General features: G+C 35.1%; 1 protein-coding gene across 2 annotated transcripts; it reads right to left on the minus strand.

Moving 5' to 3' along the window:
• LOC148953541 (uncharacterized) lies at window positions 1-26,085 on the minus strand. 2 transcript variants are annotated; one of them, XM_089088590.1, is made up of 7 exons: window positions 25,971-26,085; window positions 17,524-17,785; window positions 13,978-14,237; window positions 6,335-6,436; window positions 5,681-5,817; window positions 3,391-3,433; window positions 1,170-1,304 (listed from the first exon to the last, which is right to left on the minus strand). In XM_089088590.1, exons 1-6 carry the CDS (start codon window positions 26,053-26,055, stop codon window positions 3,422-3,424), a joined length of 858 nt encoding a protein of 285 aa, XP_088944716.1. In that variant the 5' UTR covers window positions 26,056-26,085; the 3' UTR covers window positions 1,170-1,304; window positions 3,391-3,421. The 2 variants fall into 2 exon arrangements, with proteins under 2 accessions (XP_088944715.1, XP_088944716.1); XM_089088589.1 differs by lacking the exon at window positions 3,391-3,433 and having other exon boundaries at window positions 1-1,304.
• Window positions 26,086-27,736: the final 1,651 nt, after the last annotated feature.

A 27,736-nucleotide genomic window follows, 5' to 3' on the forward strand; every position in this document is an offset into this window, starting at 1 on the left:
TTATGAAAAAATAATTTATTTTTTGACAAAGCAAAAAAGACCACGCATAACATATATATAATACAGTGCTAGCACAAACTACTTTTTTTCCTAATTTTGGTAAATTCTTTTCAAAGCTGCATAGACACATACCACTTCCAAGAAAAAATAAAGCTTATAGTTTACTCTCCAATAGAAAACATTTCATCCATTATTTCTAATTTTATCTATTTGTACTTCGAAAACAAGGACATCTTTAAATATCAAATTTCAAAGGTAAGTATAAAGGTTTAACAGCGTTAAGCTTAATATCAGCAGAACTCCTGCGCAGGCAAGGACGAAAAGAGAAGATGGGGACCATGGGGACCATGTTTATGGCGACCATAAACATAAACAGGGACCATGTCTACTGAAAAAATAAACATAGCAAACATGACATAACAAACAAACATAATTTACCACTTTTTGGATTCTCCTCACCCATCTGAAATGTTTAGCTTCCTCTGAATTAAATTCCAAACTACGAGCCAAAGCCCATGCTCGTTTTCGATGTTAAGTTTTTAAAACTTGTCATTCCTAACATTTATTAAGCGTCGTCGATGAGCATTAATGTCTGCGAAGTCCTTAAAGTTTGCAAAGAAATCCCCATTATATTCGGGTCTATAAGGTCTGTATTCATTATTATAGTAATAATCATCATGATAGTCTGCATAATCCTTAAAAGTCCCCCCAGGAAGGACAATAAAGTTTCCAGACCCTAGAATACTATTATCACTACCATCATAGTGAAATTCATGTGAAGAAGGTGGGCGTGGTCTATAACGTCTTGGTGGGGGTGAAGGTCTTTCTGGTTTTGCGTGAAAGTCGTCAAAGAATGGGCGGAAGAGTTCAAAGCTTGGAAAATCATTTTGTCGTCGATTTTTACGTCTAGGAAAGAATCGCTGCTCTGAAGCAGTGTTGTCATTTTCATCGTCAGTTTCTTTGTTGAAAAATGCATCACTTAAAAGAACTTCATCTCCCTTATCCTCGTCCATGTAAGCCATGTCTGAATGATCACGGCTTATTGCCTTTTGCTGATGCTTATGAGAAATAAATTTCTGCTTATCTTTTGGATTTTCAACGCCAGTAGCGTTTCGATTTTCAGTTTGGAGAATATTTTTTACTTTATTGTATCTGTTTTTTGATTTTGAAGAAAATTGACGCTTTTTAGATTTTTTATAGTTTGCGCTAGAATTTTGCAATAAATAATCAGAATAAATAGACGATTTTTCAGTTGTTGGAAAGGTGCTGGCATCTCTTCGTTTACGACGCAATATAATTTGACTCTGAAAATAAGCATAATGAGTTAGTAAAAAAAAAGAAATTAAATATAAATTGTGCCAGCTCAAGATTCAATCCATCAGCATGAAACCTTTCGCTGAGAGATAAAAAAAAAATATTGTTTTCAGTAGATTCTGAAGTCAATATAAACAAATAAACATGCACATAATAGCTACCAGTGACAAAAATTGAGTCGAAGGTTGTCATGCCAACGCGACCCATGAGGACGTCCGGGATATAAGTAAGTAAGTAAGTAACCAACTTTTATAATTAATGATAATTGGAGTAAAATACAGAGATTGATTACGTCATAATGATTTAAAAACCACTGAAACACAACTAAAAACTATATGATATTAAAGAATATTGAACAAACGCCTAAGACAGCAATGCATGCCCAACCGTAGGTAGAAATCGAGCTAAGTAGTCTATATATTGAAGATGATACAAAACAGGCGTAGTACCAATACCACCAAACAGAGCGATCATGTATAAGGGCGTGGTAAATAAAGCAGAATATTGCAATACTGGAAATAACAAATACGAACAAGGTGTTCAATACGAACAAGGTATAACAAATACGAACTAGATCAAGATTATTGAAATAAACACAAAAAAGGCAATAGTTTAAATCTTTGCTGCCATGTTCTTAGCAAAATTTGCTTGAAAGATGTAAAAGTTACTGTAATGTACTGTAAATTTCACGGAAGCCAAAATTATATTTGAAAAGAATATTGATTGGAGATCAAGCAAAATCAAACAAACATGGAAAGATAAAAAAATAATTTGGTATTTTCAAAAATGGAAAAAAATATGAAATTGCACGCAGATAACAAAAAGGGACAGTAATTGTGAAATGTGGCACACCTTCAATGGTTTGTAAACAAGGTGATTAATGCTGTTATTCATCTTGTTGCGTATAGCGTTCAGTTGAAAAATTGTCAGATAAGTATTTGAGGTTTTCTTTTACGGATTACATCCGGAAAAGTCAATATTAAGTGGATATGTCAGAAAAGGGATGCTCGAACGTACTAAAAAATATAGCATTATCTAGAACCGTCGAATAAAGTTTCACAAGACCACGCCTGCTATACCAACCAACCAGTTTTTAACCTGCATCTAATACCAGACACCGTTTTCCGCCGCAAAGTTAATGCTGAGATGTCTGAGAAGCATAGAGATTCTAAGCCACCTGAGACCAGAAGGGATTGAGCAGGGTTGCCACCGCCATGGATTTATCCATGTTTACATGGATTTGTTGACCCATGCCATGCATATTTGAAATGCCATGGATTTTTTTAGTAAGAAAACATGTATTTTACCTGAAAACAGTGATTTTACCAAGGAATCACGAGTTTTAATCTTTTTATGCCAGCAGTCTTTTCATACCAGATAAATTTAACTTCAAAAATGGCACAAATAACCAAAAAAATATCAAAATTACTGTCTGGGCTCTATTGCCGTAATTAGTTAGCATACAAATTGCTATATGACAGTACAGAAGTCTAAAATCAAAGCCAAATTTAGATTTTAAGCAATTGCAGCCGGAAGTCAATGAGCTAAAAAGGAATGCTTAGGTACATATTTGTTTTGATAAGCCCAAAATGGAAAGTGAGCATCTATAAGATCCTCAGGTGCCAACAATAGACAGAGAGGGTCATGTATCCTAACAATAGACATAGAGATTAAGTATCCTAATTGCTATCAATTGTAACCCATACAATTGAGAACCAATTGCTTCTAACGTTGCCTTTGGGGCCAAAGCAAATTTCCGTTTACCGAGTGATATTTGTTCAGGACCAGCAAAGTTCGTGACAGAACCGACAATAGAGCAAATTTTGCAACCGTAATGTGAATATTATTTTCAAGTTGGTGTCGTATGGAATCAGGAGGAATGAGCCCCTTTGACTCTCCTCTTCATTTGTCTTAACTATAACCTTGTATTCTTTTAGGGAGAACTCTAACTAAGAATAAAAATAGCCGTGAAATAGGTTCATGCATATAAATCATTTATGTGACCACCATAACCAACACCTAGTCGTCAAAGCGAAGGACAAGGCAGATTTTTAAAATAGAGTAAATTAAACTTACCAAAATATAAGCTACATCTATCTTTTCTTCTTTAAAAAGTGCTCTGAAAAAGGAATTTAAAATAAGAATCTTACAAAACAATTTCTACTCTGCCTAGTCCATCCACTAGTGACACGAATTTCTATATATAAGCTACATCTATCTATGTAACTACATTTAGAAAGTATCATCTATACATCATCTATCTACATCTATATATGCTACATATACGAACTTATGTGTAAAATTTAAGCTATATCTATATTTTCCTCTTTTAAAAGTGCTATGAAAGGATCATTTAAAACAACACTTACAAAAACATTGTCTACCCTGCCTAATCCGTCCACTACTGACAAAAATTGGTTTTTAAATGTTTAGTGAACAAATTTGAAAGTAGCCTATTATATATATATATATATATATATATATATATATATATATATATATATATATATATATATATATATATATATATATATATATATATATATATATATATATATATATATATATATATATATATATATATATATATATATATATATATATATATATATATAGTCGAAAATTCAAAGCTTAATGGTTTCTTACTTCCGAGAATTTAAAATAAGACTCTTAAAAAGTTCCCGGAAAAAAGATTCCTTTTTTCTATTTCAAACGCTCAGTAAAAGAATATGATATTGCCACCCGTACGTTAATTTAATGAACAATATAGATAATGGTGGATCAGCTCGTGAATAGCATTCACTCGATGTTTTTCTGAAGATTCCTCCTCTAGGAAAAAGTTGTTGTTTAAAATTCAGTTTTGAAATCGTAGCAGATGTACGATGTTAAAATGGACGACAAATCTGAATAATTCTTAAACCTTCTTTTTTTCTATCAACGGATGTAACTTAAGTTTGACTCGGGTATTGCTGCCACGCCCGCTCATCTCCACTTTGCGAGCTATTTGATTGGCAAAGAGCTAGCAAGGTAATTTTTTCTGCGAGTGTAATCTTGTCCTAAACTGGATTGAGTCTCAAACGTAGCAGCTCATATATTACTATACAGTTATCCGTGGTATATTTGGTTGGTGAAATTTCTCCTCCCAAAATTCAGAATAGTTTTGTCCCTTTGCATTAAATATTTTAAGAAATGTATGTATTCTAGTAAAGTAGGCCTTACCCTATTTCTATTAAGCGTAGCTTAATATATCTCAATACAAGGGCATATAAATGTAGTCCCCCCCAGGATAGTAACGTAAGGAATATATGATAAAGAGCTATCCAGGAGAACTAAAAAAGACCCCAGTCCCCAAGAAACATTTTTAATTCTAACAAATAAAGTTTTTATGGTGCATAGGACAAGCATTTTGAAGTGTACTTTTTTTTGAAGCTCAGAACAATAGCCTCTTTGAAAATATTTAAAAAGAAATGAATTAGAATGTAAAAAGATATTTATTTCTAAATTTGATCGAAAAAAAAATAATTTTTGTCAATTGCACGAAGATGCCGTTTATACTTTCATTACCAAGCCACCGAAAGCTAATTTTGGCTGACTCTATTTTTGCTAACACGCAAATGAGCCCCCATTTAATTTGATCCCTTAAAACCAAACCATTTTATTATTCCATTTCTGCGTGGCTTATAAATTGTGTCAGGAACAGATACACTGTGCTCGTTGTAAAAAAAAGACTATAATAGTTAACTGAGATTTTGGAATAGTTCACGTCAAGAATACGCACGAGGGATTGAAGAGTGCAAATGTCAGACCCTTCCCCTCTGGACGTCGAAGTACAAAATCTTTTAGAATTTGAAAAATTAGGACGCTCTTCTAGTGACAAATTTGCCTTTCACTCCTTCACCCCCTCCCGCTAGAAAAAACTTCAGGCAGTCCTCCTTCACCTCGAAACCTTTAAAATCTCCAATAAGACAATCGTCGATTCTGTCATTAAAATCGCATGTCGAACTATATCTTTAATTTATTTTTCAAGCATCAGTCACTTCAAAATTCTCGATTTTTGTTTAGTTGATATGCTCATTCATTAATTTTTCCTTGAAAATCATAAAAAATATCAAATAGGCAGGTATATTATAACACCTGTACAGGATGTTGGAAAGGGGATTTTAAACAAAATCGAAGAATAGGGGAATTGAAAAATAAGAAAAATTCAGGCGGAGATCTACAACCCTTGGTGTTTTGTAGGACGAACCAAGGTCCCTTCCTTTGCGAGTGGGTCTAGCTCCTGACTATTAAAAATCTTACGAACTGGATCACAATCTAATCTTCCATCAAAAAAGAAATTTTTTAGAACTGATTAAACGTTACTTACACTATAACTTAATGCCCGAGCATCTCTTGTCTCTGGACTTGGATACCGTTCAGGTCTCTGTAAATTATCATCTGGGTTTCTTTTTTTCAAGTTTGATGGTCTGTAGTCTCCCGAGTCTGAAGATCCAGAAACGGCACCTGAAAAAAAGACATATTTTCTTTTTCTTTTCGGCATTTGGGATCGAGAACCATTACTCCCTAACCAAGAAGCCTATTACCTTAACTTGCCATGCATTATATTTTTATGGTGGGGTAACGCACCGCTTCTCGGAGAGGTGAATTTTGGCACAACGTATTCACTTCAGAAAAACGGAAATAGAATTTGCTAGCTCCATCGGCGTAAATTGTCCGGAGAAGCTGTCCCCTAACATTTGTCAATAGAATACACTTTACCTACTTTCACACATATTCCGATGTAGTGATTCTCTAACAACTCATTGTAGGAAACAACTAAGAATTTCTTTATTCAATGGACCTTGATCATTAAATCGGCACGAAACCCACGATCAAACAGTTTGTACCATTGGATCGTTATGATTATCACCGACTCGTTATGCTCGATGAATAAGTAGTGAGTGGTGACAAATCTTAAGAATCTAAATTGAATTTTAATTTAGTCAACTCAAGAAATTAATTAATAAACAGAAATACTCACCTTCGGGAGGAGGACCCAATGGGTCAAATCCTCCTACGGTTCGGAAATTCGGGAAATTGCTGAAGCCATCCAAAAATCCACGGGATTCACCAGCAGGAGCGTCTAGAAAAAAAAAAATGAATCAACGCCTTAATTACAAAAGAAACCATAGATTAATGAACATAAACATCTGCTACTATTTAAATATTTAGGAGGTGGGCTGTTTGGCAATTTCACCGAGTAGAAGGGCGGACATTAGTTTTTAAGCAGCTTTACTGACATAAAAGGATTTCGGTGATTTATATCAGTCTAGTTTTAAGAATAAAAAAATTATCCATCTCTAAAGATATTAAATAAAAACGAAAAGTTTTCACAAGAAATCTGGCTCTACCTCCACGGAAAAATTCCTCCTCCCCACCGAAATACCCTTTAGACAATTCTAGAAAATTTGCCCCGGACAATTACCTCCACGCCTAGAATTGAGTAGGCAAAGAGAAAGCAAGACACATAAAAAGAATTTCGTATAGGAATTCTGGCAAATTCCCCCCAGTAAAAAATTTCTCCTGAAAAGTTCACCCCCTGCAAAATTCCCTTCCCATGGAAAATTCTCCCCGTGAAAACACTCCAGCAGAAAATTCAACCCCCCGCCCACCCAAAAAATGTATGCATACTTCCCAATAACAAATATTAAACGTAAACAATAGATAAATTTTATGACTTAAAGACCTTTCCCCTCGGGTAGTGGGGTTTATGCTATTTCCAAAGGCATAGTTATTAGGCCTTTTAACTACCCTGAACAAAATGGCTGTCTCAAAATTTCGATCAGGCGACTTTGGAAAGTTGGGGCGTTGGAGGGGGCTTAGTTACCCTTCAATATTTTTGGTCACTTAAAAAGGGCAATAGAACTTTTATTTTCTGTTTGAATGAACCCTTTCCCTATATTCTAGGACTACTGAGTCGATACGATCACCCCTGGAAAAAAAGCAATTCCAAAAATAAATTCCACAGTTTTGCCGATAGGAGCTTGAAACCTCTACAGAAAGGTTTGCTGATAATCTGAATCTGATTGTGTGGTTTTCATCAAGATTCTTTGAATTTTAGGGGGGGTGATTCACCACTTTTTGAAAATCAGGAAAATTTTCTAAGGCTCATAGTCTTTGATGGATAACATTAGACTAAATGAAACTTATATATTTGGAATCATCATAATAAACTGATTCTTTTGATTTTTCTATTTTTTATCAAAACTCTGTTTTTTCGTGCTTTGGTTACTGTTGAGCCGCGTCACTCCTTACTTATAGTTCGTTACCATGAAACGTTTGACTGAAGACTACTTAAGGTAAAAACGAATATCGGCTAAATATCAGCTGGTACCGATTGATTGCCTGATATCGGCTGAATATCACTAAACCACTAAAGATAAACAAAAGGAATATCGGTGCTCATTGTCAATTTTATGTGTTTTTGATAGTAAATTGTTAATAATTGTCAAGTGGCTTTTATTTAATTTCCTAGGAAAATTCCTTGTTTCACTCTAAATAAGCAAATAAAGCATTGAGTTCAAAGCCAATAACCTTTAAGAATTTAAGGGAATACACATTTTGCTGAGAGCAGATTTTGCCTTGTAAGACAGTTAAAAGAGACCGCGCCGTTCTTTCCTTTATTTGCCCCTTATTAGTAGATATAAAAAGATTAGGAGGGGATCATTAAAGATTATTCGAGATAATACCCCCCCCCCCAAATAAAAGTAGTTTGAAACTTTCAACATACTATTGCTACAAGTGCTAGGACGAATACGAACAGTAGAACGATGTTCTACTTTATTTGATTAGCGCTCTTAATCTTATTCGTGTCATTACTCTAAAATAACGTTTTCCAAAGAATAAATTTTTCAAAGAAAAGTAAAGAATTATATTTAAGACCTAAGATGAGCAGGAGTAAAGTGATATAACAATTCAACTTTAATATGAACAATCACATAAGACACAAAGATAACAGATACGGCTACATATAAATCATCAAGTTGAAACTTTCAGGGAGTGTAACGGGGCTGATTGCAACTCAAATTTTAACTTGGGAGAGGAGACAGAGGGGAAGGAGCTAAAATGAATCAAAATTTCTACGACCTACTTAAACGTTTTTCTACTATAAGCTACTATAGGAAATTACAATCAATTCATAGTTAAATAGCGAGGTAAATCAAAAGACACCAGCCACCAGTTGATCAGTACATCATATCTGCAATATGACTTTGGGGAGCCTTTGGGGAGCAGGAGAATGACTTTGGGGAGCAAGTTAAAATTTTCAGGAAGTGAAAGGGAGAGTGCAAATGAACCTAAAATCTTAAATTAGGGGAGGGGGCAGACGGAAAGGGCTTTGTAATTTTTGCTTCTAATCAGTTTTAATTTTTTTGAGCTATGAGCCCCTGTTGGTCTAGAATTCTTTATTATGTACATGGTCCTAAAAATACTGTTATGTTTAGAGATAACGGCCCCAAAGTTTGAGTCACTAGACACGCAAGATGGTATTTATATAACCTATAAAACCTATCTATAAGCAATTGGTGACTTGTATAGTTGACGGGCCTCACCCCAGGGGCTGCGCGGATCAAGTAAATCCCGAGGGCATACTTGTTGCACCTTACGACCATTTTTAACAAAATGACTATCCCAAAATTTTTATAGGATATCTTCAAGATTAGTTGCAATTTGAAAGTTACTATATGTTATAGCGCAACAGCACCGTCTCTGACTTTCCAAAAATGAAGAAACCCTTACAATGTTAATCACAAATAAGTCATTTCAATAATTAAGGGCCTTATACTAAATCCTTCAACAATTTGGAAGTTACAATGCCTCGAAATGCTATCGATTTTCGTTTTTTTTTATATGGTTTTCGATTGCGCTGATTTTGTTACAAGCAAATATCTGATTTGACTAGACTACAAAACTTATCACACTGAGAGAACCGAAATTACTTAGACCTCTCGTAGTAGATGCTACATAATTGGTTATATTGGTGTAAAGGTAGCGTTGGTTATACAAGATTATATGCAGTAATTCAAAAGGTGGTATGTTACACAACACAGTTCTTACGAGAGAGGAGAAAATGGATGAATGTGTTACGGATTGTTTTTATTGTCAATAGCGAGGTGTTGTTATTTTGTTTTATTTTATTTTAAAAAGGCCATATCAGTAAATAGAGTAAGATTACAATTGGCGTAAATCAGTACTGTTGACCTACAAGTCTTAGTTATTCTTTTTCTCGCTAGGGGGACATCAAGGAGCTACCATATCAGGGTTTCAGGGATTTTATCACCAGGTATAAATTTAACTTGGTTATATCCTTCTTTGTACATCCCTACTCCCACCCGACTGCCCGGAGTGATTGTCTGAGGTAGTTTTAAGTTATACCAAAGTGGGCTTTTAACTATTGGGAGTAGTCCCAATTCCAAGATTTTCTTGACAGGTTTAGGCTACAGATGTTACAAGGCCATATCCAAAGGGAGGGCTAGGGGGTTTGACCCCCCTCCCTGAAATGATTGCCAGACTCTTAAAAACCTAACAAAAATACATATAAACAAATTCTGACTCGTCTTTTAAAGTTATTAAATAAAAAAAAAGTTTTGTTAACTGAAAGTAAGGAACGACATTAAAACTTAAAAAGAACAGAAATTATTCCGTATATGAAAGGGGCTGTCCCCTCCTCAACGCCTCTCTCTTTACGCTAAAGTTTTTCATTGTTTAAAAAAATAGAGTTGTGAGAAAGTCAAACTTTAGCGTAAAGAGCGAGGCGTTGAGGAGGGATAGCCCCTTTCATATACGGAATAATTTCTGTTCGACTTAAGTTTTAATGTCGTTCCTTACTTTCTGTTATAAAAACTTGTTTTTTTTAATTTAATTTTTGAACTTTTTATAATTAATGCAGGTTTTAATTTTGGCTTAACGTCCATGAATAATTAAAAAAAATAGAGTATTAATTATACTTTTATTTGGTTAAATGGCTTTCTCGAAACCTGTTTAATTTTATTTACGAACGTTTTTATTAGTAATAAATATACGTAACTTACGAATTAACTTGCGTAACGAACCTCTATATTCTTGTATTTTTAATACGTATATTAGAGGGTTCGCCCCCTAGACAATAGTTTGCTCTTTAAGCTAAAGTTCGAATTTTGTTCCAATTCTTTAAAAATTACCCCTTAATCACAAAGGCCATTATTTAGAATAAATAGCTCTTTTGAAAGTACTAAATAATCTTTGGCTTAAAGAGCGAAGTATTGACTAGGGGATGAACCTAATCGTATACATAATGTTTTCTGTCGTTTTAATTTTTGATGTTGATCCTTACTTTCAGTTAAAAAACTTGTTTTTTTAATATATAATTTCTAATTTTTTTTTTTAAATAATTCTGAGAATTCCGGTGCCCCCTTCATAGCAATGTCCCTTCTCCTATGAAAACTTCCTTCATGGTAAGATCCTCCCACATAACCCCCGACCCACTCCCCCCCACTACCAACAAGAATACCCTCTGAAAATGTCTGTATACTTCTCAATAACCAATACTATATGTTAACATTGGGTAAAGTTCATAACCTTCAGCTCTCCCCCCGGGGACTTTGGGGGATTAAGTCATCCTAAAAGACATAGTTATCACATTTTCGACCATGCTGAACAAAATGGCTATCTCAATATTTTGATCGGGTGACTTTGGGAAAAAATGAGCGTGTGGAGGGTCCTAGTTGCCCTCCTTTTTTTGGTAACTTGAAAAGAGCACTATAGCTTTTAATTTCCCTTTGAAAGAGCCCTCTCGCCATATTCTAGGACCACTGGGTTAATACGATCACCCCTGGGGAAAAAAACAAACGAACAAATAAATAAACACGCATCCGTAGGGACGTACGGGGGGGGGGGACTCCGGGCCCGCCCCCCGAAATCTCACGATTTTTTTTCATTTTCCCATAATTTTATGATTTTTCTCACAGAATAATGGGTTTGAAGGATTTCCCCCCCCCCCCCGAAACAAATTCATGCGTACGTGCCTGCGCATTCGTGATCTTTCTTCTGGCAAAAAATGCAAAATTCCCCATTTTTGTAGATAGGAGCTTGAAACATCCGCAGTAGGGTTCTCTGATACGCTGAATATGATGGTGTGATTTTCATTAGGGTTCTATATTTTTTAGGGGGTCTTTTCCCCTTTTTTCAAAAATCAGCCAAATTTTCTCAGGCGCGTAACTTTTGATAGGTAGGACTAAACTTGATGAAACTTACATATTTGAAATCAGCATCAAAATATAATTCTTTTGATGTTTCTATTGATACTTACTTACAATGCGCTCCTTACTTACAGTTCGTTACTACGAACTGTTTGATTTTTTGGAAACGAAAAGAATAGCCAAAAACGAACAAAAATCCTGAATATGATAACAATCATATGAAACGCTTTTCAAATATAGTGGTTACTAATGTGACAATACAACATACACTTCCCTAATGGCAGAAATGTAGCTGTGGTTTTCAAGGCCCAGGGATAATGTCAAATTTTGCCCCCCACCATAACTACCACAACATAAGCCGGTTATAGTATTGGCAAAAAAAACTTAGTTTGGCACTCCCTCAGAGGCTGTGCCTGGGGACAGCGGTCCCGAGGACAGCCACGGACAGCCCTAAATTATATATTTAACCCATCTTTTCATTGCTTGAATCATGGTATCTCCTCGTTAACGAATATTGCGAAAGATCTACCGGCTAATAACGTCATGTCATTGTGAAATAGTTGGAACTCTTGGATAAATAAGAATGATATAAAAAACGTCGATAAGAATGGTAGAAAACATGAAAATCCCATTAGTAGAAAATTTATGCATATTACAAAGTAAGAATTTTATTATTATAGTAGTATTTTCCGGTAATTTTTATATAGCCTTGGGCTACATCTTGCCCTATTATGAGGATGGGATGCGCTATCACGATAGCGACCATTGTATTTGAGAAAGAAGCTTGATTGAGAACCGAATGGTACAACCCTTTTGTCATTATAGAATTCCCTTACGAAGAATAGTTATGTAATAGTTATGTTTAAGGATTGCCAAAATAAGTATTGATTCGAATAAATCTCTTTGCCATCAACAGCTTTATATATGTTTCGTATCTACTAGCCAAAGAATCTGTCCAACGAAAGGCACAAAAAGGAAAAAAAATTGCGTAAGCTCATTTTTGTAGACGGAGAAAAAATAGTCTAATTTATTCCTCCAAACATTAAATTCTCAGTCCTCTCATGCCCCCCGCCCCCGCCAAAAAACACTGCATATTTTTCCTGGATGGTACTTACTTGTTAGCCACTACACACTCGAGGATTTCGATCTATAAAATCAGAGAATAACCGGTTTATTGCTGTTTGTATACGGAGACTATTAGATTCGGTTAACATTTTGTTATATTTTACATGTTGTTACATTTTGCATGCAGCCCCGCTATATTTAACCCCCCCCCCTAATGTGCAAATGTACAGCTCAAATTATATATATCCTATCTGTCTCCCAAGCGTATCAGTTGTTTCAGTCCCGTACCTGTAGATACAAATTCTCGAATGTGTACTGGCTAACAGATAAGTACCCCTGGAATTTGCAATTTGATGTCTCGCCTTTGAGACAAAACAGGGTATACTAACCCAACTACATATAAAATTCATCACCTTCTAATGAAACTACTAACTGTATGCAATATGATCAAATTGAATGCAGTATTTGCTTGCCCCCAGGCATAAAAAAATGTGTACCCTTATTTATCGGATACCAACTAACTGTGTAAATTGTAATAGCTTTCCAGAGAATAAACTTGCCTTTGGGCTTTGGCTACCCACTACATTACGCAGACGTCAAGAGGCTCATAAAACGTAGACCCAGTGGTTTCAGTTCAGGAAACTTTAGGGGGGGGGGGTAAAAGATATTTTTGAATCTAGGGGGAGGGCTCAAGCGTATAAGCTGATATCAGTGAATTCTAGAAAAATTTTCCAGATGATAAATACTGTAAATCAAAAGCGGTAAGAATTTTATTTTTTAATTTTTTTATCTTTATATCAATGACTCCCAGCATAAAAACAAGAGCACACTAAATTTGGTATTTGTCAAAAGCGTTAGGACGTTTTAGTAAATCTATCAAGAATCTTGAAACTAAACATAAAAAAATTAGCGGAAAATCGTTATACAGAATTCTCAAGTTTGAACATCCATATCCGACACTATATTGTGTCTTCTATAATTCTGAGATTTAAAAAAATTTGACCCGAAACGCTGTGGCGTCCGACATATTTTTTTTCCAATTTTCTGCCAAACCTAGGCCAAAAAGAACTTGAAATTACTTGGCAAATTTCCAGAGAGAGGGAGAGAAATAGAGATACCCGAATCGTGGGAACATCTTTACCAGAACGGGAGTGCACCCGTAGGAATAATGACTGTAAGAAGTGTTGATCCACAATTCCCCAGATTGTTAAATGTGCTGTCGTTAGGGGAAGAAACAAGGCAATCGGAAGAAGTTAAACTATAGCTGCCACCATGGGTATATCAATTTATAGGATGACAGAGTCTACAGCAATTTCTAAAGCAATCTCTGGACATTTCTTTTCAATTTCGTGCCAAAAATAGGCAAAAAACTGCTTAAAATTACCTGGCAAATTTCCTTGAAAGTTGAAGTTGGGAAGATTGTCGATAAATCCAGGTGGAAATCCCTTAGAAAAGTCTTCTTCAACTGCTTCTGGTCCGTATTGAGATGGGTTTCTTACAGGCCTTTGAGGCAAAGGTCCTGGACCTTCCTGTTCAATGTTTTCTGAAGGATTATCAAATGGCTTAAAATCTACGACAGGAGCACGTTGGGGACTTCGTTCAGCTGGTGATTTGGGTCTTTGAGATTGAGGGTAGAATGTACCTCTGGAGAAAAAAAGAAACAAATAAACTTTTCTATGAGACCAAGATTAAATAAATGTCTATTCCCAATGTGAGGAATACTATTTCGATCGACTAGTTTATTTTTGTGTCGGAGCTTCAAGAGCATCTTTGCAGATGCAAGTTCTACTGATGAATATTTTCTATTTCAGTTGTACCAGCACATAAAATAAAACTTGAAAAGCTGTTAATAAAACCTCACAGTGCAAAAGGCTTATTCACCGCCAATCATTATCAGGATTTAAATTTTGTTTTATTTTGCAGCCATTAGATCAAAACTTTTAAAAGGCTCTTTGAATCACGTCAATGAGTTTCTTGTGTACGAAATCAGACTATTTATGTACGCTACATATCGCTAATTACTTTGTTTTTGTCTTGTTTTCTTTGTCGGTTCAAATGTGCCCACCTTTTTTTTCTCTCTCTCTCTCTCTCACTCAATATATCTCTCTCTGTCTGTCTCTCCATCTCTCTCTCTCGCCTTCCGAAAGACCGCCTAACAAATAAGTAATGCTTACTCCGTTTTTTCTTGCTTTTTTTTTTAACTATAGAGGCTTAGTAGATGAAGACAACTAACTGTCACTAAAAGTACTGAAACTAATATCTTAAAAGAAACTCCTCCCTTGAAGAAGTCCAAATAATAGCAATATTAATGTCACTACCACCCATAGGTTTTGGGGACTGGAGGCTGAATCCCCCCTTCCCTCGGACCAAAAAATTGGTGGTTAGTCATTATTTTTCTTTTTCACTTTGGAATATGTCATTTAAGTTTGGCTGATATTAAATAAAAAAAACAAGTTTTTTCCACTGAAAGTAAGGAGCGACATTAAAACTTAAAACGAACAGAAATTATTCCGTATATGAAAAGGGCTGTCCCCTCCTCAACGCCTCGCGCTTTACGCTAAAGTTTTTCATTGTTTGAAAAAAATAGAGTTGTGAGAAAGTCAAACTTTTGCGTAAAGAGCGAGACGTTGAGGAGGGGACAGCCCCTTTCATATACGGAATAATTTCTGTTCGTTTTAAGTTTTAATGTCGCTCCTTAATTTCAGTTAAAAAAAAACTAGTTTTTGTATTTAATTTCTGAACTTTTTTAAATAAATGCAGGTTTTGATCTTGGCTCACCGTAAATGAATAATTAAAACAAAAATTTCATATTAATTTACTTTTATTTGGTTAAATGGCTTTCTCGAAAGTTGTTTAATTTTATTTACGAACGTTCTTATTAGTAACAAATATATGCAACTTACGAATTAGCTTACTTAACAAACTTCTATATTCGTATATTTTTAATACGTATATTAGGGGGCTCGCCCCCTATTCAATACCTTGCTCTTGAAGCGTAAGTTCGAATTTTGTTCCAATTCTTTAAAAATGACCGCTTAATCACATAGGCCGTTAATTAGAATAAATAGCTCTTATGAAAGTACTAAAAAACCTTTGGCTTAAAGAGCGAGGTATTGACTAGGGAGTGAACCCAATCATATATGTAATATTTTCTGTTCGTTTAAAGTTTTGATGTTGCTGCTGTTGCATTCGAAAAACTTGTTGATTTATATTTAATTTCTTATCTTTTTTTAAATAATACTGGGAAGTCCTGCGTCCCATTCATAGCAATGTCCCTTCCCACATGAAAATTTCCTTCATTGAAAGATCCTCCCACATAAATCCCGACTCATTCCCCCCCCCCCCCTCCACTACCAGGAAAAATCTCCCCTGAAAACGTCTGTATACTTCCCAATAACCAATACTATATGTTGACATTGGGTAAAGTTCATAACTTTCAGCCCTCCTCCCGGGAGCCTCGGAGGATTAAGTCATCCTAAAAGACATACTTATAATATTTTCGAACATGATGAACAAAATGGCTATCTCAAAACTTTGATCAGGTGACTCTGGGAAACAAATGAGCGTGGGAGGGGGCCTAGTTGCCCTCCATTTTTTTGGTCACTTAAAAAGGGCACTAGAACTTTTAATTTCCATTCCAATGAGCCCTCCCACGATATTCTAGGACCACTGGGACAATACGATCAACCCTGGAAAAAAAAACAAATAAACACGCACCTGTGATCTTTCTTCTGACAAAAAATCCAAAATTCCACATTTTTCTAGATAGGAGCTTGAAACCTCTACAGTAGAGTTCTCTGATACGCAGAATATGATGGTGTGATTTTCATTAAGTTTCTATATCTTTTAGGGGGTCTTTTCCCCTTTTTTCGAAAATCAGCCAAATTTTCTCAGGCGCGTAACTTTCGATGGGTAGGATTAAACTTGATGAAACTTATATATTTGAAATCAGCATTAAAATCTGATCTTTGATGTATCTATTTGTATCAAAATACCGTTTTCTAGAGTTTCGGTTACCATTGAGCCGGGTCGCTCCTTACTTACAGTTCGTTACCACGAACTGTTTGATCATGTATGTATGCCCTGGCATTTGTTATGAGACTAACTACATAGTAAACATTTAAAAAAAAGCCCCTCTACTAGTTAAATACAATTGTTATGCCCCCCCTTTAGGTTTATTTCAAAACGTCAAATACAATCTTAGGTAGGCCTACCTTTAATCTAAACATGATTTTTGAATAGTCGACATGATCTGAGCTGAGGTTTGACACGATGTGCATTTTCAATATTGTATTTTAGAGGGAACCAAAATTTAAAGGGAATAAAACTAAAGAACAACTCATAAAAAAAGGCAAATTGTATGGGAAAAGCAGGAAACTGTGGGGATTTCACTAATTCTTCGGATTTGGGGGGGGGCCTAAGGCCACCAATTCATGCCAGTTTGATATGATAGGCATACAAGTTATCTAAACTAAAATGAAAAAGCACATCAACCCTCTTTGCCCGAAAACAGTTTAGGAAGTACTGTGCTGCAAGTGAATATGAAAAACTGACAGTAACCAAGCAATATCTTCTTATCAATAAATTGTGGTTCCAGATATATAAAATACTTTTAATATAAACAAGATTATGTGAAATAACTTAGTCTTGTACCTATATTGAACATGCTATTGGCCATATTGCAATCAATTGGAAAATGTAAAATAATGCGGCTAGTGTAGTTACTGCTTCAGGATATATTTATATTATAAACATCAATTTTAAAAAAAATTTGAGATTTCTAAAAGCATAATTCAAGTAAAAATACATGCACAGTTATTAAATTACAACCTGCATCCCGTAATGAGCCATATTTAAAATGTGAGGGGTGGGGACGTAGCTAAACATAGTTTGATTGTTATGCTGATTAAATGCTAACAACATTCTTTACCTGTTAAGATCCTGACCTTGGAATGATGGCCTTAAAGGTGAAGGTTGAGGTCTTCTTGGGAGCCCAGGTCTTTGATTAAGACTCGGCTGTGACCCTGGAATAGGTCTAGATTGTCTTTCTGGTCTTTTTCTTTCTTGTACGGCATATCTGAAAGGTTTATTCTCTTCGAATGTATCTTGATTACTAACTGAAGAAACATATCCAGGTCTTGTGGCAGAAGGTCTTTTATAAGGTGGATGATCAGATGCTCTCGGAGATGGATCTGAAAGACAATTTTAATAGTTTATCCATACCCCAGTTAGGATAGATAAATAATAAAAATAATAACAATAATAATAATAATTTTAATTTTGCCCGCTCATTCAAAAAAAGAGAAAAGCAGAGTAATACAAAAGAAGAAAATGAAAACAAAAACACTCAGCATCAAAGAACATAATCAAATAGTAAAATCTTCATTCGCACTCGTAGATCAGATGTATAGGTAAAACTCAAGCAATGTTACCAACGCCTTTTTTTCTGCACTTGTTTCAGTAGACGGCACAACGACAATTGGGTCTACCATATTTTGAAATCTTAGAAAGAATGTATTTCCCTCGTAGAGCGGGTATGGAAGCAAAAAATTGAGGCATCTGCAGTATACAGACCGGTATTTTAGTCTGTCAGTTTGCGTGAAACAGTCCCATAGCGAAGATGCATAAAGCAGTTGAGGGAGAGCAACTGCTGCGGAAAGCTTTGCAAGAATCTTCCTGTTTAAGCTAAATTTCAGAGAGACAAGCTTTCCGTACTTGAACGAATACTATTGGTAATTTTATCGATTATTAGTAAACGAGAACTTCTGACACCATGATTGTACGATATTCCTAGGTACTTCATGGTATTTCCAGGGAAAATTTACATTTGTTCAACCGTCACATATGTAATGATACTGCTTTGCTGTTTGCTTACCGAGGGACAAAATTCCACAAACTCCGTCTTTAGTGCGTTGACTCTTAGACCGATACTTTTACAACCTGTTATCAGGCGGTCAATATTTTCTTGTAGAGATGTAAGGTTGCAGCTTAACATCAGCAGGTCGTCAGCATACGAAAGCAGCCTGAAGTCGCATAGATTGATACTGAATCCACCAGCAATGTTTTTTGTTATTCCAGATTTCAGGGTATTAAACAGGATTTGGCTTAATACAGATCCTTGTCGAAGACCTTGAACAAGTCTAATCGGTCTGCTCAGGTGATCCCCTGTCAGTCTAACTCTCAGAAAACTGTCTGAGCACCAGAAAGACAAAAGTGCTAGGATATGAGCATTCACACCATACTCAAGTAATTTCAGGGTAAATATACAAACACATGTAATATCAAATATGATTTATTATTATTATTATTTATTTATTACCCTTCAAAAAAAGGTACAAAAGACGGAGTATCAGTAAAAAATAAAAAAAAAAAACACACAAACACAAAAAAACACTTCGAACAAATTACAAAGACGAGAAAAAAACTTCAATTATACACTGCAATTCAGGTACGTAAGAAATTTTATTTTTTAAACTTTTTAAACTCTCAAGTACTGAACAAACATAAGCAATATAAGCATCGTTACATCAAGCCGCAATTGGTAAAAAATTAAACCCAAATAATCATAAGTTAATTAAAAAAGAAAGAAAACCCAGTACAGTAAATAATAATATCAACTAGTCTAAATATGACGAGAGATGGTACAAAGACTAGATATAACAAGAGATTAAATATGACAAGAGACGGGCAAACAAAATTAAACGGACAGTGATTCACTGCCTTGGCAAATAGTACCAAAAGTGGGAAGAAAATTTCTCGTTGTACCGTTTAATTTGTTCAATTATAGCTGCCGTCGGGTCCGCAATTTTAAAATTTTTAACAAGGTGCGAATTTCTTGTCCACGGCGGGTGTCACAACAAGAACTTTGCATACTTAAAAAATGCGGATCTGAGCTTTCTTTTCTCTGGTTCGGGAAAAATTCTCAAAAATGGGCTTAGGTACAGGAAATGGGGAAGGGATACTGCGTTATAAAGTCGAGCCAGAATTAAACGGTTGAAACTGATTTTAGATGAAACTACTCTACTGTAAGAAAAAGCCAGGCGTTTGCGGAGATGATCAATAAGAAGGGAGCGGGTAGTTTTGAGATCCTTTCCAATTGGTAAACCAAAGCAAATAATTTTCGGGACAGGGGCTAAAGACAGTTCTCCCCGCCTCATAGACGAGGCCTCTTCTTGGCGCCAGTTGAACAGAAGAATATCCGACTTCTGCGGGCTAAGTTCAAGGCCAATACGACTGTAATTTGATTGTAGTGCGGAGAAGGTGGTCTCTGTACCTGCGATTGTACGGCTGGGGTTCAGAATGTCATCGGCGTCAGCTACCATTGTAACGTGTGTTTCAATAATACAATTATCAAAGGCACAAGGGGATGTGACTGACTCCCTCGGCAGGACAGCATCACGTCTGGTGTATATTCAGTGAGGGCTCGACCATGGCCAGGAAGTAGGAGTTCAGCCTGTAGGTGGTCGTACATGTCTTTAATGGGTAGTAGGATGTCCTTATGTGTACCTCTTTTTCCCATATTCAGAATGAGTTGGTCACGGAGAAGTGAGTCGTAGGCCCGGTGGACGTCATGTAGGCCTATATCAATGGACTCCTTTGATTCATCAGCGTCAATCAAGACTGAAGCAAAAGCAGAAATGGCTTGGCCGCAACCAAGACCCTTCTGGGACCAAAACTGGGAAGGGGAGTCCAGCATTTTTCCTGGATTTCATCAATGACCAAAAGTTCGAAGACTTTGCAAAGCGTTGATGCTTTTGGGATCGGTCTGAACGAAGCACATTCCGAAGTACTTTTTCCTTTCTTCGGGACAGGCCTAAGCCACCCAGTACTGAATGCCAATGGTACGAGTCCAGTGGTGAAGATCATCTGAAAGAGAAGAGTTAGGTGTCCCATGAAAGTCGTGCTGCAATGGCTAAGGTGAAGGGCGGATACACGGTCAATGCCAGCCGACTTCTTCTTTTTCAACCGTCATATTGCGGACGCATCCTGAGATTGGGTAACTAGGATATCTCTATCTGGAATTGATGAGAGGATGGATGAAAGCTTTTCTTGAAGAGAAATGTTGAGATCCTGGTTTGGGGCTGAAAACTCATCAAGGTAATAGTTTATCCATGTCAGATTTCAACTGCGCGCGGTAACGAGTAAGTTCCTTCCCAAATCCACGCTTAGATGCAACTCTCATTTCTTTAACTACTCCTGAGCGTGGTCTACCACATTCTTTCCATATTCCGTACCAGAAGGTAGCTCGGTCGCATGCTAATTGTAACAAAGGGTTAGAAGACCATCCCTTTTCTTGAGTTCCTTGTCTGGCACGAGACTTGGGCACTCCCTGAGATTCGGCAAACAGAAGAGCATGGGTCAGTTCGGCGTAATAAATATTAAGACGTAGCCGCGCATTTCTTTCATCACGATGAGAGAATTTCATAAGTAGATCAAACGGTACGCGAATTTTTGACAGAAATCACAAGAATCTTGAAACTTTTCTTTACCATTTACGCCGAACCGGAACCTCATGCCACCTCTGAGTGAGTACCGACGAATTATTCGCAGTGGCAAACAAGGTAGGCCTACTGATAATACACTGAACTGGGAAAAGATCTGAAGTGAAATTATTCGAAAGGACAAGAACTACACGTACTGGCAAAGAACTAGAACCAAAAACATGGTCTAGATTGGACGTAAAACCAGATTGGGGGATATACGAAAAGTCCTGGTTTTTCCAGGGAATAGTAAAGCGGTTCTCAAGTATCCTGATTAGAATGCACCAACGACTGTTTGGGCACTAATATATATATATATATATATATATATATATATATATATATATATATATATATATATATATATATATATATATATATATATATATATATATATATATATATATATATCACAACATTAAGTTCGTTGTCAGGCACATACTTCACATAGTAAAAATATCCGTCCCGTTTATATATATATATATATATATATATATATATATATATATATATATATATATATATATATATATATATATATATATATATATATATATATATATATATATATATATATATATATATATATATATATATATATAATATATATATATATATATATATATATATATATATATATATATATATATATATATATATATATATATATATATATATATATATATATATATATATATATATATATATATATATATATATATATATGTCGATGGAACTTCGTGTGCTTGACAAGGTACGCTTTAAATCTTAAATTTACAAAAAACGGGACGGATATTTTTACTATGTGAAGTATGTGCCTGACAACAAACTTAATGTTGTGATTCTGTTGTATGCAAGATATTACAACCACTAAATGACAAACTGCTTGCTTTCATATGTGTGAATTAATCAATTCATTGTTGATCTATAAAATCTATGAAATTCCTTGTGGTATTTATCGTCAAAGACACATTTACTTAGGATATAATATTTCTATATTTAAAATCAAATTAGTTTGAGCGCAAAAATTTACTGTTACTACAGAAGTTTCTTTTCCGGGTCACGATAGGCTGAATCTAATTTTTAATTCAGAAAAGAGAACATAAATTGAATGTAAGGTATTAAACAAATAGCATACACACGTTGGCATGACAATATGCTGGCATTAGGTGGCATATTGTCTAGGGGGGGGGGCAGTCGATAGTGTGATGGAGTTTTATCAACTGCTTTTTCCAAACCATCTGCTTTTTCAGCCATATGTAAGTAATGTAAATTTGAAGGTCAAGGGGGGGGAAAGCTGTCCCCCCCTCCCTACGCCCATGCATGTTGGTATAGTTAACGAGGTGCGGCGGGACAATGCCATTTAAAATACTAATAGCCTTCTCAAAGGGAAATTTCAAAAGTGAGTGGAAAACCACACTTTGGCGGTAGACACTACATTTACCACTCCCTACCCACCTAGCTTAGTCATTTCCCCACCCAAGGAAACAATATCTAGCAATTCCCCTGCAAAGGTATCAGTAATTGCTAGCATGTGAATGAATACTATTGAGTGACTTGAGATCTAGCTAAATAGACTCAACGCTTAGAACATCTTTGATTTATTCGAAACGACCTTGTATAAGTAATAAGAAGAAAAAATAGATAATTTGTCTCAATTCTGGACAGGGGAACAATCTTGACAAAATTACAATTATTTGAAATTGCAATCTACGAAATTGCAATCAAGACAACTTTTGATAATTATTTTGAAATTTACTTACTTTTGATCAAAATTTTTCTACTTTATGTCAAACTCATTGACTGTTTCTCTGGGAAACACCAGGGGTCTGAGGGGGAGGTCTAAGACCTTCAATTTGGGGGATGACTCTGGACCGGAGCTATATGTTTATATCCTTTTGCTTCTTATATGAAGCAAATTTTTTTTACACGAAATCATAAAACATACCGTTTTGTATGTTTCAAAATATCAAGCTAAAAATATCAAAACACTAGAATTTATTTTTTCTAATTTAGATGGGTTATTCTTATTTAATTTTCCGCGGGGAGGAGGAGATTTTAAGCCCAGTCACCGCCAATGACTGCTAGGAATACTAAGTTTCCTCTTTGTAATAAGACAATTGGTTTTACAAGAGTGAAAACAGAGTGCTGAAAGCACTTTAATTGACTCGTTGATGCTTTAAAACTTTCTCCTTTTAATACATTTGCGTGACAATAATAGCAGCCTATTGTTGTAAATTGCTCTGTTGAAACGGCCTTGCTATTTTTAAAACTAACTTTTATTGTAACATAACAATACAAAAAAAAACCACGTGTCCTTGACTAAGATAGCAATTTAAAAGACTAAAAGCGATTAAAATTTTATATTAGGGAAATACCTACATTGATATAATATTTACGCTACGATAATTTTGAAGCATGCTTAGGGTCCTTGTAAGCCAAGCTGAAAGTATCTCAAGACCCATTAGAAAACAAAGAAAAAAACATTTTCAAAAATCGTGCGCAAACTGTGTAGCGCATACCACACATGGTGGATGTGAGCCAAGCATGGAGTAAAGAACTTATATGAGATGGATGTGTACCTACGTTGGGTGCAGAGTGTGTCACATGTGGCAGAATAGGTGGCACTCTCTGATGTGCACCAAGTAGTGGAAAGTGGGGAACCCCTCGCATAAAACCAAAATCAAAGTAGATACTTTGGGTCATTAATGCACAGTTTTTAGTTTTTGAGGCTCATTTAGCACTGAGATTACTATGGATCCCCCTCTTTTTGATCACGTGTCTTATTAGGCCACTCTTTACTTACAGATCGTTGCCACGATCTGTAAGTAAAGAGAGACCTGTGCCAATAGTAAACGAACTCCAAAAGAACATTTCAAGAACGATACATGTATCAAATAAATGTGTTTTTCATTGTTATTCCAAATATACAGAATTTACGAAATGATTGGAAATTAGCAAAAGAATATTTGTGCGGTTTTACAAAAAGAGGAAATAACCCCCCAAAGAGGGATGGAAATTATACTTTTAAATCCAGCAAACGTAACAACACTGAAGCACAAGTTTCAACCCCCCTATATTAAGCAATTACAATATTTCATAACTTCCCCAAGACGATCTTCATGAATGCGTGTTTATTTGCTTTTGTGGTTTTGCTTCTTTCCGCCTCCCCCCCCCCCAGAATAGTCGTATCAACCCAGTTGTCGTAAAATATCAGACAAGGGTTCTTTCAACTGGAAATTAAAGATCCTGATGTCATTTTCAAATAAGAAAATATATATTGCAGTACAAAAAGTGGCGATTCCTGCCATTTTCGAGCATAAAGATACACGATAATTTCATTAAAATAAATATTGGTTTTCACACTTATATTTAGTAGTGTTTAAGCATTGAAGAAATTGCGTTATAGTATATCAATGTTTGAGAAGCAAAATACATCAAAATCTAAGGTATACCTGCAGAACAAGTGAGACTGCCCCCCAAGAAGGTATTTTCCATGGTTTTTAAGCTTTTAATAGGTTTTCCATAGTGGAAATTAAAATAAGTAGAAAATAATTTTCAGTTCAAACTGTTTAAGAGGACCGTTATTAAACAGTTTGTACTCGATCTGAAAAAAAAAGTGTTTTGTATAAAATCAGTTTTCTCTGATTTCCTTGTTTTTAATTAGTAATAACAGAAATTAATTACAGTACTTGCCAATGGATCGATGCCAAAATATAACTGACATTGATCGAATATTAAGTGTGGTAAATTGGTGCCAATAGTTTGACCCTTTGTCACTCGGTTTATGCGTTTTATTCTAGCAAAGTCTAATATGAAGTTTACCAAAATCTATTCCCAGTTGGCTTCAGGGGCGGAACCAGGATTTTTTTTTTTGGGGGGGGGGCAAAACAGGTTGATTCGATAAATTTACGTTAGTAGCAAGTTTAATTAAAGCAGTCTTGCGTTAATTAAGCAAATTACACTACTTTAAACTAAGTTAGGGGGGCCCTCGCCCCCTGAATCCGCCACTGGTTGGCTACTTTTAATTAAAGGAACCCTTAGAATTTCAAAGCAGCCAAGAAGGCTTGGCGTTTTTTAGACAGTTATTTCCAGTAAGGGATCTGTAATCTATGACCATGACAAAACTCTACATAAAGAACTCTGCATTGCTCTATTCTGATAAAACTTATTTTCACGTCCGGATTCGTTCTCTGCTTTCAAATTCTCAAATTTTTTAGTTTGACTGGCTAATTTAAATCCAAATTTTTGTCTTTAATGCAGGGTTTACTACTTCTAATACGCTCTTCTTACACTCTAGTCTGCTTAAGGAAGGTTTTATTGTTAATCGTAAACTGACTAAAAGGCAGGTACCAGTCCACTTAAGGCAGGTTTTACTGTAAACCGTGTAACCTGTTGATAAGGCGGATATCGGTTCTTTTAAGGCATGTTTAATTGTAAACCGTTTAATAAGACATGTACCTGTCCGTTCAAAGCAGGTTTCACTGCAAACCGTTTAGCTGGTTCATACGGCAGACAAACGTCCATCAAGTCGAGTTTCATTATAAACTGCAAAAATAATTGCAATTGTAAACATTGTAAGGTAGGAAAATATGTATTTAATGCTGGTTTCATTTTAAACCGTTTAACGTATTCATAAAGAAGCGACCGGTCTGTTTGAGGCATATTTAATGCCACTAAACAAGGAAGGTGCCGGTCCAGTTAATGCAGGTTTCATCGTTAACCCTTAATCGACTTTCAAAGGACTCTTTACATAAATACTTGCAGGAACATAATACGTTTTGGAAACCTGAAACAAAAAAAGCCTACTATAGAAAGAATAGCTATAATTAAATTTCAGATGAAATATACGCCAACCAAAAACACTTATATTCAAAAAGAAAAGAGGTGTTCTTACAACGTTCTTTCGTATCCTCGGCTCCAAGAGTAATCTGGACAAGGGCAAAAAGTAGCCCTAGGACTACAGAACAGTTTAGTATCATTGCTTATGAATAGATGCCACAAGACTAAGCTATTAATAAAATCTACGAAAGTTATATAGAAGAGTAAAATTCGCAGAGTCAAAAACAGTTTCACTTATTTTAATTGCCTCTAGGTGAAAGAAAGAAAAAGAACGGTAGCAAACGTTAATTTATTGAACAGTTAATTCATCATAACTATCTTTAATTGGCCTTCCACATGACAAGTGGTAATGAATGATAATAAAGACAGAGTAATGATTATAGCACAGGAAATAGAGCAATTTCAAAACTGTTTAATAATAAAAACATTTGGCTAAAATATATAGTTATCGGGGTTGCGAGATTGTCATGATAACTATAGCGACTCTCTGTTCAGACTTTAAGTGATTTTTAACTTAAGTCCTAATTTGAGTGTCCTGCCGATGTTCTATTATCGACTACGCATACGACCAAAAGGATTTCTTACTGTATATTGTTTGGAATATACCAGCTACCAGCAAGTGAAACAGCTGATTTTGACTTTAAATAAAGATACTTTAAATCACAGTCTATAAAAATACAACAAACATGGACAATTTTAAAATGCACACACTGGAGATGTGAAAACTCATAACTTCCATAACCATCTAATTTATAATTGCCCTAAAGCCTGTTTCATCAGCGAATCATCTATATATATATATATATATATATATATATATATATATATATATATATATATATATATATATATATATATATATATATATATATATATATATATATATATATATATATATATATATATATATATATATATATATATATATATATATATATATATATATACATATATATATATATATAACTAGGTAGTAAAGGTAATATTATTCACAATTTTATTTATCAATTTCTCTTATTAAATCTGATTCAATTTTTGAAACAGAGAGATTTGAAATCTCTCAATTTTCTTTCTTGTTATTCTTTCATCTTTTTACAGTTGCCCGGCCATCTTCCTGCTGCTCTATGTAATAAAAAAACAAACAAACAAGTTTTTTAAACTGAAAGTAAGGAGCGACATTAAAACTTAAAACGAACAGAAATTATTCCGCATATGAAAGGGGCTATACCCTCCTCAGCGCGTCACTCTTGACGCTAAAGTTTTTCATTGTTAAAAAAAAATAGAGTCGTGAGCAAGTCAAACTTTAGCGTAAAGAGCGAGGCGCTGAGGAGGGGACAGCCCATTTCATATACGGAATAATTTCTGTTCGTTTTAAGTTTTAATGTCGCTCCTTACTTTCAGTTTAAAAAACTTGTTTTTTTTATTTAATTTTTGATCGTTTTTTAAACAAAAAAAACTTTAGCATAAAGAGCGAGGCGCTGAGTAGGGCTCGAAACCCCTATGCCTTCCCAAGGCCAGAATATAATTTGCACTTTACTGAAAAAAATACAAATGAATATGCATTTTCAGTTTAATATAAATATACTGGTATTTAGTAATCAAAAATATTATTTAATTTATTAAAGTTATAAAAGTAAAAATATTTATATTTTCTTAGTAAAGTGCAAATTATGTTCTGGCCTTGGGAAAACATAGGGGTTTTGAGCCCTACTCATGCTAATTTATGCTCGTTTTGAGTTTGACTCGGTTATTTATTGTAATTTCTGTTCGTTTTGGGTTTCATTCATTTATCAATGCTGATTTGTGGTAGTTTCACTCTTG

Source organism: Artemia sp. Qi Xiang Cuo, chromosome 4, assembly GCF_049724085.1.
Source record: "Artemia sp. Qi Xiang Cuo chromosome 4, ASM4972408v1, whole genome shotgun sequence".
Taxonomy (NCBI): Eukaryota; Metazoa; Arthropoda; class Branchiopoda; order Anostraca; family Artemiidae; genus Artemia; species Artemia sp. Qi Xiang Cuo.